We start from the raw sequence: 17803 nt of genomic DNA on the forward strand, positions 1-17803 counted from the left end.
CTTTTTTCTTTTTTTACTATGGCATCGTGTAGTGACCATGAAAACACCAAATTTGACCTTTCACCCACAAAATCCTGCTCTCCTCCACGTAACATAAATGCCTTTTCTAAGCTATGACTTGTAAGCCAAAACAATGTTTTATACCATTATCTATCTGGTTAGCTTAGCAGTTAGCTTCGGTGTAAGCCATTCGTTGTGGCTCCGCTGCTCTCACAGTATATTTTGAACATGGCCGAGAGTCACAAGAAGCGAACCGCATAGAAGTTTGTGGGTAAAAGAGGAAGGCCTCATTTCAAAGAAATAAGATCAGAGTGGATTTGGGAGATATTTTCATGCGATCCCCCTGAGGAGTGGAAGAGCGCGGTCTTGCGCATGTGCAGTTATTCAAAAAGGGACTTGGGGAACCTTTAAGTGATGCGCTGTTTTCTGGCTCCACTGAATGAACGGTTTCATAACATTTTATTGCTCTCACGCTCTTAACATGAATGCGATTAAATGGCGCAAACCCTTGTAACAAACCATTGTAACTTGTTGTGCAAAACAAACTGCTCACATGATTGCCACAATGCTACAACCAACAATACTAACAAAGGTCAAAAACTGGGTGCTTTTGCCATCATCAGCACATCTTTCCAAAGATTACCTGCTTTTCTATAAGGTACCAACTACTGTGGTCTTCAGGTATTACATCAAACAGAAAATAAATGCACAAACCCAAAATATGGCTGTAACGACTCTACTAAGACTGTAAATTGCTACCATGCTTACCTGTCTGATTACCTTTAGCAGAGTCAACCTCAGACAGGACGGACGTCCACTGGTTGACATCATCTGCCAGCACCTCCACCCTCACTGAGAACAGATCTGTCTGCCAAGACAGACTGTAGCTCTATCAACATCCCAGCAATTCTGGCACATTAAAAAAAAGAGATAAGATCACAAACTGTTGACATAAACACTAACAATGTAATGAAGAAACAAGGTTTTGTGTAATGCCAAAGCATACATGGAGTTGTTGAAGTTATTAACTTGGCCTGGCGTCTCCCCTGGCGTTGGGTGGTTCAAACAGGGGTTTTCGATGTTACACATAATGCCTTGAAGCCAGGGCAGCACGCCAGCAGATGGCATTGCTTTGTTTGGGTAGTGACCTAAAGTAATAAACAGAGAAATTAATACACCGTTTTTGATCATACCTTACTGGCGGGTAAAGTTTTGAGTTAAAAAGAGGTATGTCCTGAAATGAAAACGTTATAACAACTGTGGTCACAGTGATGCAAAACCCAGATTGTGATTTTAAAAATGCGCTACAATCACATTACTATGACTCACCAATGTGAAGATGATCGCTTTAAACTTGACATCCTAAATGTTTTAGACTATCAGTTTGACCAATAAAAGTAGGGTTCATCGCTGTGCTGACAGGTTTGGCTAATGCTCATTAGGCCACCTGATAATGCTAGCTTACAAAAGCTTTAAAGAAGCCTCCCCACACTCAAATTATTTATGTGACATCCTATTGGAGGAAAAGCAGGGCAAATTAAAAAAGGACAAGATTCAAGAAATGTAAAGGCACTGTGGGAATAACTGGCTAATAGGTAGCTGCTAGCAACACTAAAAATTACATGGGCTTCAAAACTTATTATCACTATCTAAATAATGCTTTTTTGACTGAGCCTTGGGTGTCAATATGGGTGGCCTATTCCCAAAACAGAGACCATTGTCGCTAAATTTCACAAAAAGGATTGACAAGGTGTAGCCCTGGCGGAAATCAATCAGCACTGGGACTTTGTGCCAAGAAAGATGTCACAGCCCTTTCTTTGGTTTTACAAGGACCAGAAAGTTGTTAAAATCCATCCAGTAACCTTAGCGTTAGACAAGCATAAAAACCACAAAACACGAACTATTGAAATGTGCACTGAAATATTCTATGCTTATTATTTAAAACACAGCTCCTAACTTTTGAACCACCAAAAATATGAACGCGTAATCTACCCAAACAGTATGCAAAAATGTTCTCATCTCATTTCCATGAATGCAGTATCATGTGTTCCATATTTGCATCCATGCAAGAAATATGTTTTCCCCTTAGTGATGATATATATATATATATATATATATGTGTGTGTGTGTGTGTGCGTGTGTGTGTCTAACAGTTTCAAATAAAAACTGCAAGGGAACAAAAAATACCAGACTATTGTATCTGCTGAAAAACTCTTGTCTCATACTTACATTGCCCTTTGAAAATTGGCTTATTGGTAGACCTCACCCCCACCAGTATGAAGAAGAGAAACAGAGGCCACAGCAACTCTACAACCAGCCGCACCTGCAACAAAAACAACATTAATTTGCTTTGCCATCAATCAGCAACAAATCCCCACAAAGCAACACGAAAGTTCTCACAGTACATTGAACCTTTTTGAAAAGTCAAACAGAAACTGAGCCACAAAGTTGCTGTAAAACTTGACAATTCTGGAAAATCTGGTCGTTTACCGGCAGGACCAGAGCCATGTAGACATAAGAAGGGGAGCAAATCCAGGAAGGCTAACTAGCAAAAAAGAAACCTGTCTGTCCGATAACATCTGTTACAGTGTGGTCTGTGCACAGAAAAGGGGTTTCTTTTCAGATGGATTTTTTTTTACTTAAAAAAATTTAAAAAAAGTCATGGAATCATGGTATTTTTTTACCATTTATACACACAAGAACATACTCAATGCCTTTTAACAGCACAACAATGTTATGTTGTATAACATGTTATGCAATTTTGTATAACAGAATCTTTTCCACAAAATGTTGAAGTTGGAGCCGAGTTCATGACTCTACATCAGCATGCCTCAGTTTACTCCAGCCATTACTCTAAGCACAAGATTGAGAGAGCAGTTTCTGCTGGTAACTCCCTAAACTGAAGCTATCACACACTCCTTATCATCTCCTTGCCACACTCAATCCTCTGCTGAAAAAAAAAAAACAGAGTGTCAACCACTTCTTTGCGTTAATACAACCACTTCTCACCACCTTGCAGGCAGAGTCCCAAGGGGCATGTCAGGTTTTTATTTCAACAGCAGGGAAGACAAACCAACAAAGCACAAATGTTGACCTCAAAGCGCTACCTTTTTCATATTTTCCCCTCAGGACCCCACACACTTAATGTTCAAATTGATTAGCTGTTTCAAGTGTGAAAAGGCGAGATGAGACAGATCCTAGGACGAAACAACTATATATATATATATATATATATATATATATATATATATATATATATATATATATATATATATATGTTTGTGTTGGATTAATATTTTTTCTCAGAATGCCAAAGTAGAACTGGCTGGGGTGTGTTATATCACAGTTAGCCTCAACAAGTTTCACATGACTACGGATAACACGTGGCCCATTCACAGGGATGTCAAGGAAAGTGCTGGTCACAGTTTTCTGTCGCCGTACACAATGTGGCATTAGAATAAACAGTAGCTGCACACTGCCAGCCAGCTGGCTGAAAAAAAGGCTACTGCTCTTTTGTCACACTTACAAAGCATGAATGGGTTATTCTTTTTACCTTAAATAAAAATACCTTGATTTCAAGCTATCACAATTTTTCTTTTACACAAGCAATGGAAGTGGTAAATGTTAAATGGCTTGTATAACGTTTTATCAAGTCCGACTACCCCAAAGCCTTTAAAGGGGCTATAAGTAAAATATTTACAGTAAAATCAACCTAAATCATTCTTATTTGTAACCTGGGATGGACGTAACATTCCCTATCAACAATCAGTCCTGTTGGAGTCATGTTTTTTTGTCCTTTCAATCCTACAGGTACGGTCCAAAACTACTTTGGTGCAGTGTGTAGCCAGTGTTTACTTCCTGGCTAGCTCCAAATGCTGCGCTCTAGCACAGAGTGCAGCATTTGGTATTTTATCTTGGCAAAAGAGCAGCAGCCTTCTAACATGGAAGCCAGAAAGAGAAGCAAACCAGAAATAAAGCAGAATATAATAATGTTAATTTTCCTAGTGCTACTAAAACATTGAGATTTATTTTTTCTGTTGCAATAATGTTACCTGTTCTCAAAATTTATCAAAAGATTAAGGAATGATAGGCTACCTAAAAATTCAGTAGAAGTAGGTTAGAAGTTAAGCTTGTGCACAATATATCTTGTTTCTGTTCTGATCTGGGTGGAGTTATATATAACAAGCTGATAGTAGCAGGCACATTTTTTTTTGCACTAAGGCTGATTAACAGGCATGATGCTCAAGCTTGTCAACAGTGCCTTTAACGCAGTTCGTCCATTCATTAAAGGTTAATGAGTGATGGGCGATGCTTCTTCAGGAAAACATATTCTTAATGGCTAAGCCTGCCTTTCTTGTGAGTAAGACAAACATCTGACAGCCTTCTTTTACGTCAGCTGAGAAGCGGCTTGTTGTGTATTTATGCCCTGACACACCGGAAACATGATATTGTTACAGATGATTATCACAACATGCGTCAATGAGTAGCTGAGGCTCACTTTCAGTGTTTGGATGCTGTATGCTTAAAGTATAAAGTATAACGTTTGTATACTCTAATTGGGGATTGTTTAGTTTTAAATGGCTGAATGCAAGCTAAGGTCAGACAAGTTGATAGTTTTTTTCCGACTCCTTAGCTGCTTGCCTCTACCTGTGGTTGACTAAACACTGCACAGTGGCGCAGTTGGTAGCACTGTTGCCTTAAAGCAAGAAGGTCCTGGGTTCGACCTAGGATCTTTCTGCATGGAGTTTGCATCTTTTCCCTGTGTGCGAGGGTTCTCACCGGGTGCTCCTGTTACTCCCATAGACCAAGAACATCACTGTTAGGTTCATTGATGCCTCTAAACTACCCTTAGGTGTGGTGTGCATGGTTGTGAAGCCTAGGGTGCATGCGAATTAGATCAGCTTCAATTGAAACAATAGAATGATTCAGTTCACGATGAACCTTTTTTTCTGGTGTTTTATATATCCCTTGCAACATCAGAGCACACCCATCCCCCTGTCCTGTGTAATCATCCTCTTAGCTCTAACCTCAGCCAACCTGTTCTGCCTACAAATACACAGGTGAAGCGACTTGGTTAAACCAATCAGATGATTGCATCGCATAATAATAATATAATTATTGTTATCTTCATTTGACATTGCAACATTTGCCATTCCAACAAAGTTTCTCCTCTTCATTTAATGGATGCCTTGTGAAGCAGTGGGCTGCCACTGCGTGGAGCCCGGCGAGCGTTCTGGGGCTAACGCTCTTGCTCAGGGACCCGGAGTAGCAGTATGTGCGAATGCAGCCTCTCCAGGACGTAAGCACCCCCCTCCCTAACCACTAAGCCACCACTCCTCCTTATGTTGTTCCTGGAAATAATAAACCAAAAGTAGCTGAGGTACAAAAATGTGGTAATATTCTGAATACCGTCGAAAATTGGCTAAACTACGAGCGAGAGTGTGTGTTTATTGAGTTATAAAGACAACGAGTTCGCTCTCTGTTTCAGGTTTCTGATTCCATCTAGCCTGTGTGTCACTGCGACTCAGCTGAGAGCATAATGCATTCCAAACGGACAGTGAACGCAGATCCCTGAGACTTTCTCAGTGTCTGGCTCCCCAGGCGCTTTGCCGTCGGACACCAGAGTCTTTGTGAATAGATAATCTCCTCCTAAGAAATTATGCTGAATACTGGACCATAAAAAATCAGTTTCATGCCTGTTATAAAATCCTAAAATGCTTGGTGAGGCATTCATATAATTGGTCATTAACCTCCAAAAGCCCTCCACAAGCACCATTGTCCTTACTAACTCCCACTGGTTTTGCCTAACAATAATATTTCATTTTGACGTTGGCTAAATATCCCCCGGTCTGCAGCATAAAGCCAGCAGTGTCTACTTGTATATCGTTGGGGAAAAGCATCCCGTGTTTTCTTCCCAAATGGAAAGAGTAGCCAACAGTTTTTTCCCCGCTAAGCTGATGGATTCAGGCAAGCCACAAAACTGTAAGAATGCAACTTTGCCTTCAGCATTTCTATCAAAACATACTTTTTAGTCCTTACTTAATTTACTTTTTTTATATTTTATTAAACTCAGGTTTAATAAAAGGTCAGGAGCATCCTGACAAAATGAGTTTGTATGCATGAGTCCTGCCATCACCCCATGCAAATAAATCAAACAACACTCTCCAGCTCTGCATGACAATAATACCCAGCTGAACAGCCAAGTAAGTCTCCCTAGATTCCTCGACTACCTACCTGGATACCTCAAGGGCTGTTGTAACATCTCGTTATCTGTTAACTTGTCAAGATGGCATGTTTTATTTGTGAATTTGAGTAATAGATTTTTTTTCTCGTTGCACTGATGAATTTCTACAAAATGAACCATTTTTTACTCTGTAATATTTTCCAATAAAATCTACAACCACCTTGATATTTTATACCTGAAATTCAGAAATTAGATGTCTACCCCTTTTCTTTTGGTAGCTGGTTACAGGCTTCATCTTTAGTGCCCAGACATGAACCTAGAACTAAAATAAACCATTTCCCTTTGTTAGGTCACTTTAGGTGCATCAATTTAAAAAAAAATTATAATAAAATCCAGGACATGCTACAAATCATCATTTGGACAATGTTTCACTTTCTGATTGATCTTAAAAACAGGTGGGCTAAACATTGGCCGTGGATCAATGCGACTGAGCTCACATCAGTTTGCATGAATAAGGGAGAGGCTTGGTACCCACTTTGCCTATCTAATCTATTTGCTGTAATTCAGATATTTTTGAAGTACTTTTCTGTATTCTGCTCAAAGTTTATGACAAAAAATGTTTGGAATTGTTTACATAGCTTTCTGTTTTGGTTTGTCACTTCCTATTTACAATAAAGATTAATTTGGTCTAATAGCAAATCTGTGAACATGAAACGTATCAAATTAACTCAGCAAGAGTAGCTAGGTCATGAAGATAATGAGTCAATATAGCTTAACTCTTGTGTAGATAGACATGCCCCCCACACCCTTTTTTTTGTTTTTTTTTTTAAAGAAATTAAAGATTAGCTGGACTGTTAATTAAATATGAATTTCACCCTCTGGTTAGAACATCTGAGTAAGTTTTTTAGTTACTTATCTTCAGCATTCAAGATACCACCTAGAACCAAAAAAACTCTTTTTTTAATCAAGCTTTTTTAAATCAGAGTGCAGAAAATAAAAACGTGTCACATTTTAATTACATTAAAACAATTGTATAAGTAACTTTTTTCCGTGACATAAATCTTCAATGTGCTTCTTTGTGAGATGCCTTTGAGCACAAAACATTCCCATAATAGCCTCAGAAAATCTGCGTGGCAGATGGAGTTTTACTTAAAGCATTTTGAAGCAAATGAAGTAACATTAGCTGGAACATTCAAATCTTTAAAGGTGTCATATTGTGACTTTTTAAAGTGCAAACACTCAAACTACAGCATGCAAAGCGGTAAAACTGTCAACCGACGAATGAACAATTAGAGCTATTCATATCCTGCCGCAGCGCCACAGATTATTAACGTCATCACAGCAATTGCGGTAATTCATGTTTGTAGGAACGTACTGCCATCAAAGAAAACTTTAGAAAAGATGTTGTAGTATTGGTAAAAAGTTAATTAAAAACTGCCAAGTTTCTGTTGATAATTTTTTTTAGAACCCCTCCTTTTAGGTAGCAGGTCTGATCTCAGAGAAGAAAGACTTTCTGCCCTTCAAACAAAGCCTTTTAAAGTCCCTATCCATTTCCACCGGGCCTAACACTGGCTTTGTAAGAAGTAAAATACAGGCAATGTGACATAACGGGTAGAAGAGATAGATCATCAGAAATTGAAGGTGACACTCTGAATTGGCTGGCATTAAGATAAGATTGTTCTCGTTCTCCAGAGAGCGAGTTAAAGATAGCTTACTTCTATAGGAGACAATTTTTGTTGTAAATCCCTGCCCATTACCATTCCTCTCCATGAATAACTTAGCTGTCCTTGATAACACGAGTCTTGGACCACATCATCATTTTCACCCTATTGCTGACCAATTCTGGCAGATAAACATTGATTTGCAGAGAAAAAGAAAAAAAAAAAAGAAAAGAAAAAAAAGGCGGCTGGTGAACACAAGTGTACCTTTTGTCTCTTCCGAAGAGTGAAGTTCTTCCACAGGAGCAGAGAGAACTGCGTCAGGAGACCCATTATGGCTTTTTCTGGCAATATCTTGCCAATGCGTCGCGATGGCAACTGGCCCACTTACTAAACCCTGGAGGGAATAAAAAAGGCAGAGTTTGGTTTTAATACAGAGGAGCAATGCATCTTGGGGGAATGCCACTAATCACTCACTTCCCCAAGCCTTGGGGCTTGCGGTGCAGCACCTGTTCGAAGAATTATTATCACCTACGCTCAGCAAATCTCAGGACGGCCAACGTCTCAGCATGTGGAGATTACACAGTTTGCCTCCACAGCACAAGAATTTTTCAACAAACACCATGGATTTGAAAGATAATACGACATATAATACGAGAAAAGGAGTTTTCTTTCCCTTGAAACAACAGCACAGTCTGCGTCTCGGTGACTTTTGTCTCCTCAACTCTGTCAATTATTCAGTTTATTAAAGACTATAGAGAACAATAAAAGTGGAAAAAGGGAGCATCAGCGTCCTCACTTTTCATAGTAACAAAAGACTGATGTTAAATATTTATTGCATACTTTATGAGGTGCTCAACCCTGATTATACAGCTAATAAACAAATATGTCTGCTGTGCCGTTTTTATGCGGCTACATCAAATATGACCTTTATTCCACAAGTGAGTGTCTTCCCACTGACTTCCCTCAGCGTGCTGGTTGCAGGATATTGACACAGGAATGCTGCTCGTCTTTGAGGGCAGTACGTTATTTTCAATGGATGCCTCAAAGCCCGCCTTGTTCTACTTTGCAAAACACCAAAGCTAAACCCATGGAGCACAATTTGTAAAAAAGAAAAAAAGCACTTCATAATGCAACTTAGCAGAAACATCCATCCATCCATTTTCTAACACGTCTATCACTTGTGGGGTCGCGGGGGGTGCTGGTTCCTATCTCCAGCTGTGGAGATAGGAACCAGCGGCGAGAGGCGGGGTACACCCTGGACAGGTCGCCAGTCTATCGCAGGGCAACACAGAGACAAACAGGACAAACACCCATTCTCGCACACACTCACACCTAAGGACAATTTAGAGAGGCCAATTAACCTAACAGTCATGTTTTTGGACTGTGGGAGGAAGTCGGAGTACCCGGAGAGAACCCACGCATGCACAGGGAGAACATGCAAACTCCATGCAGAAAGACCCAGGTTAGCAAAGACATTAAAAGCTGAAAAAAAAAAAATTTGTCAGACAGACAGACCAATCTAAGCAGTCTATATCTTTGAAATACACTTGATAAATTGAGTTCCAGATTCCTAAAAACGACTTCTCAGTCTGTCTTTAATTTGCACAGCATCATTAGCTCTGAATCAGGGACAAATTTCACCGGCGTCAGCTCCCACTGAGGATTTGCACAACATGGCAACGGACATGCAAATAAAACCAGGAAGCTTGATCTTGCTTAAAATGTTGTTCTGTCCATGGTGCCCCAGAGGCCAGGTCCACAGTACCATGATCAGAACCAGTGTTTTCATCAAGGCGCTGATTAGATACGCACCCTACAATGAGATGAACCTCTTTTTGAGAGTTGGCTAACGCCAAATGAGTCAATGCCAGTTGAACTGAATCATTCCTTTACTGCTTGTCCAAAACCCATACTTTAACAGTCACCAGAGGCAGCGAAATCCAATTCCCTTCCATCAGAGCAGTTTTATTTGTAGTGTTTATTATCTGATCCTGCCCCTCAGTTCCTGCATTTCTTTCTCTTCTCAAGGAGATGGTTACAGAGCCATACAAGGGGAACAAAAAAAATACAAAAACAGCCTGGGTCATTAAACCAAGGCTTCGTACATGCATGAAAACTCGATTCCATCAACCTCTTGTATATAGCTGAGCAAGTGCCGCGTTCTCCCGCAGAGTTTTCAAGGCTCATCGTTTGAAACATGCAACGGACAAGATGGGAACAGCTCGGCACCGCCTCCACTCAGAAATCACGTCAGCCGTGAAGGGTAAACAACTTCTCTGGGAACTTGCCCCAGCCACGTGTCAAAAAACAACAACGACAAAAAATGTGTACCTAAGACGTGCTTATGTCTCAAAAAAAAATATTTTTTATCCAGGTTTGCGACGTGTGTGTGTGTGTGTGGGTGAGAGTTGGAGGAGTAGCCCAATTCGAGGACTTGTCTCCAGTCAGAAGAGGGCATCATTGTGATAGTGTGGAAAGAAAAAGAATATACATGATGAGTTTCACAGTGCTTCATTTTAATCTTCTTCAAACACAAAGTAGTAAGTTCTGTTATACCTCTTTCAAAAAAAGTCTCATATATATATATATATATATATATATATATATATATATATATATATATATATATATATACACACCGTATTTTCCGGACTATAAATCGCTCTGGAGTACAAGCCGCACCAGCCATAAAATGCATAATAAAGAGGAAAAAACATATATAAGTCGCACTGGAGTATAAGTCGTATTTTTGGGGGAAATTTATTTGATAATATCCAACATCAAGAACAAACATGTCTTCTTGAAAGGCAATTTTAAATAAAAAATAGAACGGAGGCAACAACAGGCTGAATAATTGTACGGTTAGCTTACGCTACATGACACAACTGAGAATGTGCCTGGTATGTTAACATAACATAATAAAAGCTATTCAGACAACTATAGCATAAATAACATGCGAAGAAGTAAACCAAAGCGCCCGAGTCACTCCAAATAACTAAAATCCAGTGAAATCTTCATCCTCTGTGTCACTTTCAAATAACTCCGTTAACTCCGGAGGTAGAAGATGAGGCACTTCCGCTTCTACGTCGCTTACGTCTGATTCAACACAGGCCTAGAGCGCCCTCTTGCGGTTTGGTGTGAAAATAACAGGTGTAATGATATACCGGTAAAAATGTGTAATAATTTCACACATAAGTCGCTCCAGACGATAAGTCGCACCCCCAGCCAAACTATGAAAAACACTGCGACTTATAGTCCGGAAAATGCGGTATATAAAACGGATGTCATTTGGCACTTGTGTGAAAATGTAACTGTATCGTCAGAGAAAGTAAAGCTGAAATAAAGAAAGCGGAGAAAAGAAGAAGAAGCAAAGAAAGCATAGGCGATGATGCATGCCTTGCATTTGGGGAATGAAGACAGCGGAGTGCATTATTCCAGCCTCTAGGATGATCGAAAGAAAAAACAGATATTTGTCTTGGAGCATGTGAGCAGAGGACAGCAGAGAATGACAGCAAACATCAGTTACAAGATGGGTCGCCATGGCCCTCTGAAGGGTATAATGGTCCTTGTGCTTCTTTGTTCAATCTGTCTTTTTTTCCTCTCCTTTTGTCTGCCTCCACCTCCAGCTTATGATCAATGCAATTTTCACAGCAACAAGAAAATTCTAGCCTGGAAAAGGTGTGTCCGAAGAGGTAAACATGTCTGCAGCATAACTGGCAGTTGAGAAGGATGTGTTTAGGTTCCTATAGTGCCAACGTGCATCACTGTGGCAAAGTGGAGAATAAAAGGCAAAAACTTGCTCTTTGAGAGAAAGTCAAGCTAAAATCTTAGGGGTTTGCATTCAAACTTTGAGACAGTTTCATAGAAAAAATAAGTAGCTAAACATTAACAGAAAAGAAGGAGAAAAAAAACACAATCGTCCAAAAAAGTGGAAACATACCTTCCTTTTTTTTTTTTTGCACAGACAACAAAAGCTCTTGTATACCTGGGACTTTGGCTTCTTATTCTCTTCGCGTTACACTGCATTTTAAAATATAGTAACAATCAATTCAATTCAATTTTAATGATATAGCACCAAAACGTGAAAAATGTCATCTCAAGGCACTTTCCAAAGTCAAATTCAATCAGATTTTTGGTCAAAAAAACTTCCTATGCTAATTTAGGATTTTGTCATGAAAGTGTTCATTTACCACAGATGATTGTCAAAAACCCGATCAAAGTACTTCTTTATGCCTTGTTTACTGGCATAGCAAAAAAAAAAAATATTCTCTCTCCAGCTGCAGCAAAACCAAAATGTTTTCAAACCTCATTTAGTTGTAGTTATCTTTATGAAATCAAAAACTATTTTTTTGATAAGAGATGAGAGAGGCGTCTCTCAATGGACTATAAAACTGTGGACAATGAAAAAAAAAATTAAATCCAATAATTCATGGGTTTATGTTTACATTATATATATTTTTTAGTCATACTGAACATGTTTTATACCCTACAAATGGTTAAAGAATTGACATTGGAACAATCAATCCCTTCTTATATTAGCAAATCACTTTATTTGCATTTTTCCTCCGGTAATTTGATGATTTATCTTTGGTGATGAGCTCCACGTCTGAGGTTTAAAGGCCAGCTTGTCATCACCATCACACAATCTGCGTCTGATTCAAGATAGGACTCTGTCCAAAACATTCATGTTACTTCTAATCATAAGAAACATGTAAACATTACATTGTCCGATGGATGTAGCCATAGGAATTGTGAAAGCATTACATTTCAAAAGCCTAAAACTCATCAAAATGTAAAAAGGTAAACGTAAACCAAAAAGAACATTAATAAACACTTAGTTTGTCACCCAACTCAAACCAAAAGGTAAAAAAAAAAAAAAAAACAATCTCGAGCATGGTTTCCAAATACTCTCTACTAATGAGAAAAGACAATTATTTTCCATCTGCATCAAACAGACAACCTTTTATTTTCAACTTTGACTCTAGTCTTTCATAAACTCCTGTAAACCATGTGAGAATCAAAGATACCTTCGGCTTCCTGTCGGATGACACATGTTACGCCCCCATGCTTACATTTCCACGACACTTTCACCAACACCCAAACTCTCCGGTCTTAAAGGAAGAGTTACCGCAGTGCTGCTGTACTACCATCTGGCTCGACTGGACCGTGTTAGTTTAGGAGGAGGACACGAACTCCTGGCAAATTACTTTTATCTTTCTTCCACTTTCGAGTGCGGATTTACTACTTCAACACATCAACAGACATCCAGCGCGCTCGGTATTTTCCTGCTTCTCCAGTAGAAGGAATGCTGCGAGATACGATTTTCCTCCGGTGACCTATCAACAGCCACGTCCTTCAGCTCTGCAGCGCTGTGGGCCACTCCAGCCTCTGAGCTTCTGCGGCATAATTACCCGCCTGTGGCAGCTGTGAAAACCTCCTTTGTATCGTGGCGTTGGCTTTTTTACTGCAGCGCTGCACCTTAAGCTATCAGCCCCCCCCCCCCTGTTCTCCCTTCAGGCACATCTCATGCTTCTGCCAAGCTGTCAGTAAGAGAGAGTTTACTGACCCCAAGATGGGCCTTAATTTTCCTTTGGAGCCACAAACTGAATTCTCAGCAAAGAAAGCCGAGAGTTCCTCGACAATATAAGCCTCCTTTCCTTTCCTCCCTTTATATTCAGGGATCACAGGGCCCCACACTGTAAAATACACCTCTAAGAGGCCAGAACAATACAATATGCAACAATGGATTTAACGGCGTGAAAGCAACTAACCTGCCACATATCTTTCAAAGCGCAATTACGCTGGTTAGCTGTTCCAGTCCACATCCAGAGAATGGCAGTTTCCTCATCAGCAAATAGGCATGTACGCGCCGCAGACAGTGTTGCACATGACGAAGAAAAGCCCTTATTGCAGGGCTCATTCATTTTCTCGATAGACTGACTCAGGCGCGCACCCATAATTACTTGTTTAGGTTGAGAATTATGCCATTCTTGAGAGGACAATGCAGCCAAATTATGCCGCTGCTCCCTGGTGTTACGGAGCTCGACAAGGTGTTGTGCCGACATTAAATTTGAAAACAAATAAATTACTCAAAGTGGGGATTTTTTTTTTTTTTTTTGGCCTTTGTGAGAGAGAATGGAAAGCAACTGTTATTGAACAGGTACTCAACACAGATCAAGTTTGGCTGATGGTACAATGATGTTTTAAACTCCCATCATGATCATTTATTCTTTTCAAAAGGGAGTCAAATGATTGGGTTTGATCGCTGATGCTAGGCTCAATCACGTTTTTTTGTGTAGCTTGACAATCTGGAGTCTGTTGGGTGTTTGTGTGCACTTGAGGTTTAATTTAAAACAACTTACCTGCAGAACATGAACTGCAGGTAATATCTATTATTTCCAGTCTTATCAAAACCATGAACTGAAAGAGTTTGTTTCCCGTTCCTGTGACTGCACAAACACACGTGTTTGCAAGCCATGGACATTACAGACATTACAAAACAGACAAAAAAAAGAGTATGTTTTGTGCTTTTTTGAAAAGGCTGAAAAGTGTGAACGACCCCTAACACAATTATCAAAATCAGCCAATAACAAGGCAGAAATACATTGCACCAAGCGTCATAATTATAAAATAATTTTCACACACATAAACTACCAGGTTTACACTGGTTCAAATTTGAGGAAATAAATAAGTGGGGGTGGGGGGGTGGATTCATTGACTAGTTGTGTGGACGCAAATGCTTCTCCTAAAGCTGGCTTCACACTTACTACGTTCCTTGTGCGCTCCTTCCGTTCACTGCAAAACGTGCCACGCAGGATCCAATTCATCCGGATCCGTTCATGCATCCAAACAGCCCAGCCCCATCTTTATTCCCGCCTTTATTTTGAAATATTACCGGATGCCCTTTGCTCTTCCTTCGTCTAATTTCCTGTCTGGCTCATCTGGTTTTCAGAAACTGATGCATTTTGCTCCGTCATCCATCACAAATCGACTCAATCCGTATTTCTGACGGACAACAGAGGAGGGTTCTCTGTCATGACCTGGCGCCACAGTGCACCTGGGAAATGTCCCGTTGACTTCTATGTGACGTAATGGAGAATGCACATATGAAGGATTATGTTTGAATGAGAGGTAAAAGGTCAGAGGAGAATGAGACTGGACTTGTTGGAGACGATAGAGATGCAATAGTAGCTCAAACAGCCACTTGTTAAAACCAAGGTAGGCAGAATATAACCTGTGAACATGTTGAAAGAGATGGGCTGCAGAAGACCAAACAAGATCCCACTCCTGTCAGCTAAGAACAGAAAGCGGAGCCTACGGTTTCTTGGCCCTTTTACCACCAGCTGATTATGGTTTATAAGCCAACTGATTACTGTGGCTGACCGAGTATCTCTTTATGCCAGGGTTCAGTAACCTTTACAGGCTGAAGAGCCATTTTGATCTTCTTTCATACAAGAAAACATTCGCATTGAGCTACAGAACCGACATTCATCACGTCTGGTGATGGATTTGGAAACAAGCGGACACAGGAAACCGGGATTCTGAAGCTGCAACTTACAATTTTAAAGGAGAGCTAATGAACAAATGCCCAAAAAAAGGGGAAACAACAGAAAGATAGCCGAGCAGGCGTAGAAGGAAACAGATGATGGAAGGAAGTCACTGATTTATTTGTGATGGGGAGGTGATTAGCGAGATGAGAGCCAGGTGAATACAATCATGAGAATGCTGTGCAGCTGGTCGAGGACATAAACTGTGGCGTTGATGGACAACGGCAAATTAATGCGGGATCTTTACAGGACACAAAAGGGTCTTACTAACCCCAAGTCTAAAGAAAAACACAAAAGTTAGAACCCAAACAAACATGGAAATAAAAGGACACAGGAAATACTGATAATTATAATCAGCAGGAAATGTATGCAAGTTTGTGAGTGTCTCTCTCTCTCTCTCTCTCTCTCTCACTCACTCTCTCTCTCTCACACACACACACACACACACACACACACACACACACACACACACACACATCACACACACGCACACACACAATAAACAAATTACTACTCAAAATAAAACAAACAAGGTGACAAAAGAACTTAAACTTAATGGGCCTCTCCAAAAGCAGCAGAACCAGGATTTTAATTCCACATTTTGGTTTTTAGCACAAATAAGAATATAAAACCTAATAAGATATCAAACTAAAGTTTTATTCAAAAAGAGATTCTGTTTTAGTCAATGAAATAGTTCAAATTTGATTGAACAAATAAAAAAAGGACATAGTTTGAGGGCCCAATGAAAATGGCATGTAGATATTGTATTAAATCCTGCTAAAATCAGAAGAATTTTCTACAAAAATGATTGAACGATATTTTGGAGGGCCTTAGGAGCCACATGCAGGTCGGGAACCACTGGTCTAAGCCCCCTAATGGGAATATTCCTTCACTGGTTGTTGTTGGTTAGCAGATAGCATCCAGTGAAAAGGAAGCATACTCAGATGTCCCTCCCCATACCAGTAAAATGCTTTTATAATGTTACAGTACATTTTACAGCGGGTCATTGCTCCGCAGGGCGTTTGCTGCGGCTAATTTCACTGGAGAATAATATGTTGAGTGTCAGAAAATTGCGCCATGCGGAGCAAAACTGTCAGTCACATCTTTCTGCTAATTGCTCCCTCATTAGAAATGAATCAAAGTGATGGATAAAAAAATTATGGGCTAAATCTTAGCACTTAGTGAATCATTACTGCGTGTCAATCAAGAACCGTTCGTTCGGCTTCTGCGTAATGCAGTCCAAAGGTATACACACCTCTCCGCTTCCAGTTAAAGCAGTCGAGGTAAATGATTAGCGTGGGAATATAGGACGTAACGGGGGGTTAAAGCTCACAGCACTTCCCGATCATCAAACAAGCTGTCTGAATGTGAGCTTTAAAAGTTCACAAACCACACAGCTCAATAAACAGTATTCTTTCAGATTATTTGGTTTGTGAGAGCATAATTTTCCCTGTTTTCTCTGTTTTTTTTTTTTTTTTTTTTCCCCCACAGCAGTAGCCTGCAGACCAGTTTATTAAAAGTTTTCACATGTGATAAGCAGTTCTCAAGGCAGTCTATTTGATCCCTCTCCGGTCTAGACAGGAGGGGAGATAAAAAAAAACATACAGCTACTACTCCGGGCCCCCCCGAATCTGAGCGCCGCCTCAGAGGAGTACCGGCGCGAGCTACAAAAACAACAACAGCCAGGCCAAAGAGACGGCATCACGGGAGGCCTGGCTGCAGAACGCGTGTCCTGTTAGAGAAAACAAACTGTCAAAAACAACTTACCTCCAAGCTGTGCGGTCGGTATCCATCAGCACATCCTAGGGCTTCTACGGATGGAGCAGTTTTTTTAACCTGCCGGGCCCTCTCCTGCGTCACCTGAGAGCCTCTCTCTTATTCCTCCCTCGCTCGCCTGTCTCTCTCTCTCGTGGCTGCTGTCCTCTTTCACCCGCAGTCATAAAATATGCAAATAACCTCTGAAGAGCACGTCGTAGCGACCGTAGCCACAGTAATACCCCAGCTGGGAAGTACACAGGAGATGTACATTACCTAAAGCTTAGCCCCAAAGCAGACTGTTAGTCAGCTTTTTTTTTGTTTGTTTGTTTGTTTCTGATCAAGTGAGGAGGGCAAACAGGAGCACTGACCTACATTTCATTTGCCTCGAGTCTGCCAGTTAACTCTGGGATTCAGTCACCTGTTGACTTAGCCGTTCCTGAACTAATTAGTCTGAATTAATCCTTTACTTTTAATAAATAAAGCATTAGTCGGAGAGGTTACAGACCAGATGGGATCATAAGGAGTTCATTTATTTGTTCATGTGTTTACTGAGGGATGAGGCCAAGGCGCGCGTGTTGGTGATATTGTCGATGCTCAGCTGAATGCGTCACATGGGGGCCGAGCAGCTAAGTGCATCGACCGTAGGCTTTTAT

At 40.4% G+C, this 17803-nt stretch overlaps 1 protein-coding gene across 1 annotated transcript; it reads right to left on the reverse strand.

Moving 5' to 3' along the window:
- Positions 1-827: 827 nt before the first annotated feature.
- On the reverse strand, positions 828-17286 carry abca4a (ATP-binding cassette, sub-family A (ABC1), member 4a). The gene is made up of 5 exons (XM_036147030.1): positions 17160-17286; positions 8110-8239; positions 2230-2323; positions 1007-1148; positions 828-909 (listed from the first exon to the last, which is right to left on the reverse strand). The coding sequence occupies exons 2-5, from the start codon at positions 8173-8175 to the stop codon at positions 828-830; spliced, it is 384 nt and encodes a 127-aa protein (XP_036002923.1). The 5' UTR covers positions 8176-8239; positions 17160-17286.
- Between the last annotated feature and the right edge of the window lie 517 nt (positions 17287-17803).

The sequence above is a fragment of the Fundulus heteroclitus genome, chromosome 14 (genome assembly GCF_011125445.2).
Source record: "Fundulus heteroclitus isolate FHET01 chromosome 14, MU-UCD_Fhet_4.1, whole genome shotgun sequence".
Lineage (NCBI taxonomy): Eukaryota > Metazoa > Chordata > Actinopteri > Cyprinodontiformes > Fundulidae > Fundulus > Fundulus heteroclitus.

Bases quoted from the DNA above. Each gene is read 5' to 3' on its own strand.
- abca4a (XM_036147030.1), bottom strand. From the start codon at position 8,175: ATGGGTCTCCTGACGCAGTTCTCTCTGCTCCTGTGGAAGAACTTCACT. The intron at 2,324-8,109 runs GTACACTTGTGT...TTTTTGTTGCAG, and splicing joins CTCTTCGGAAGAGACAAAAG to GTGCGGCTGGTTGTAGAGTT. The intron at 910-1,006 runs GTATGCTTTGGC...TTAATGTGCCAG, and splicing joins AATAACTTCAACAACTCCAT to AATTGCTGGGATGTTGATAG.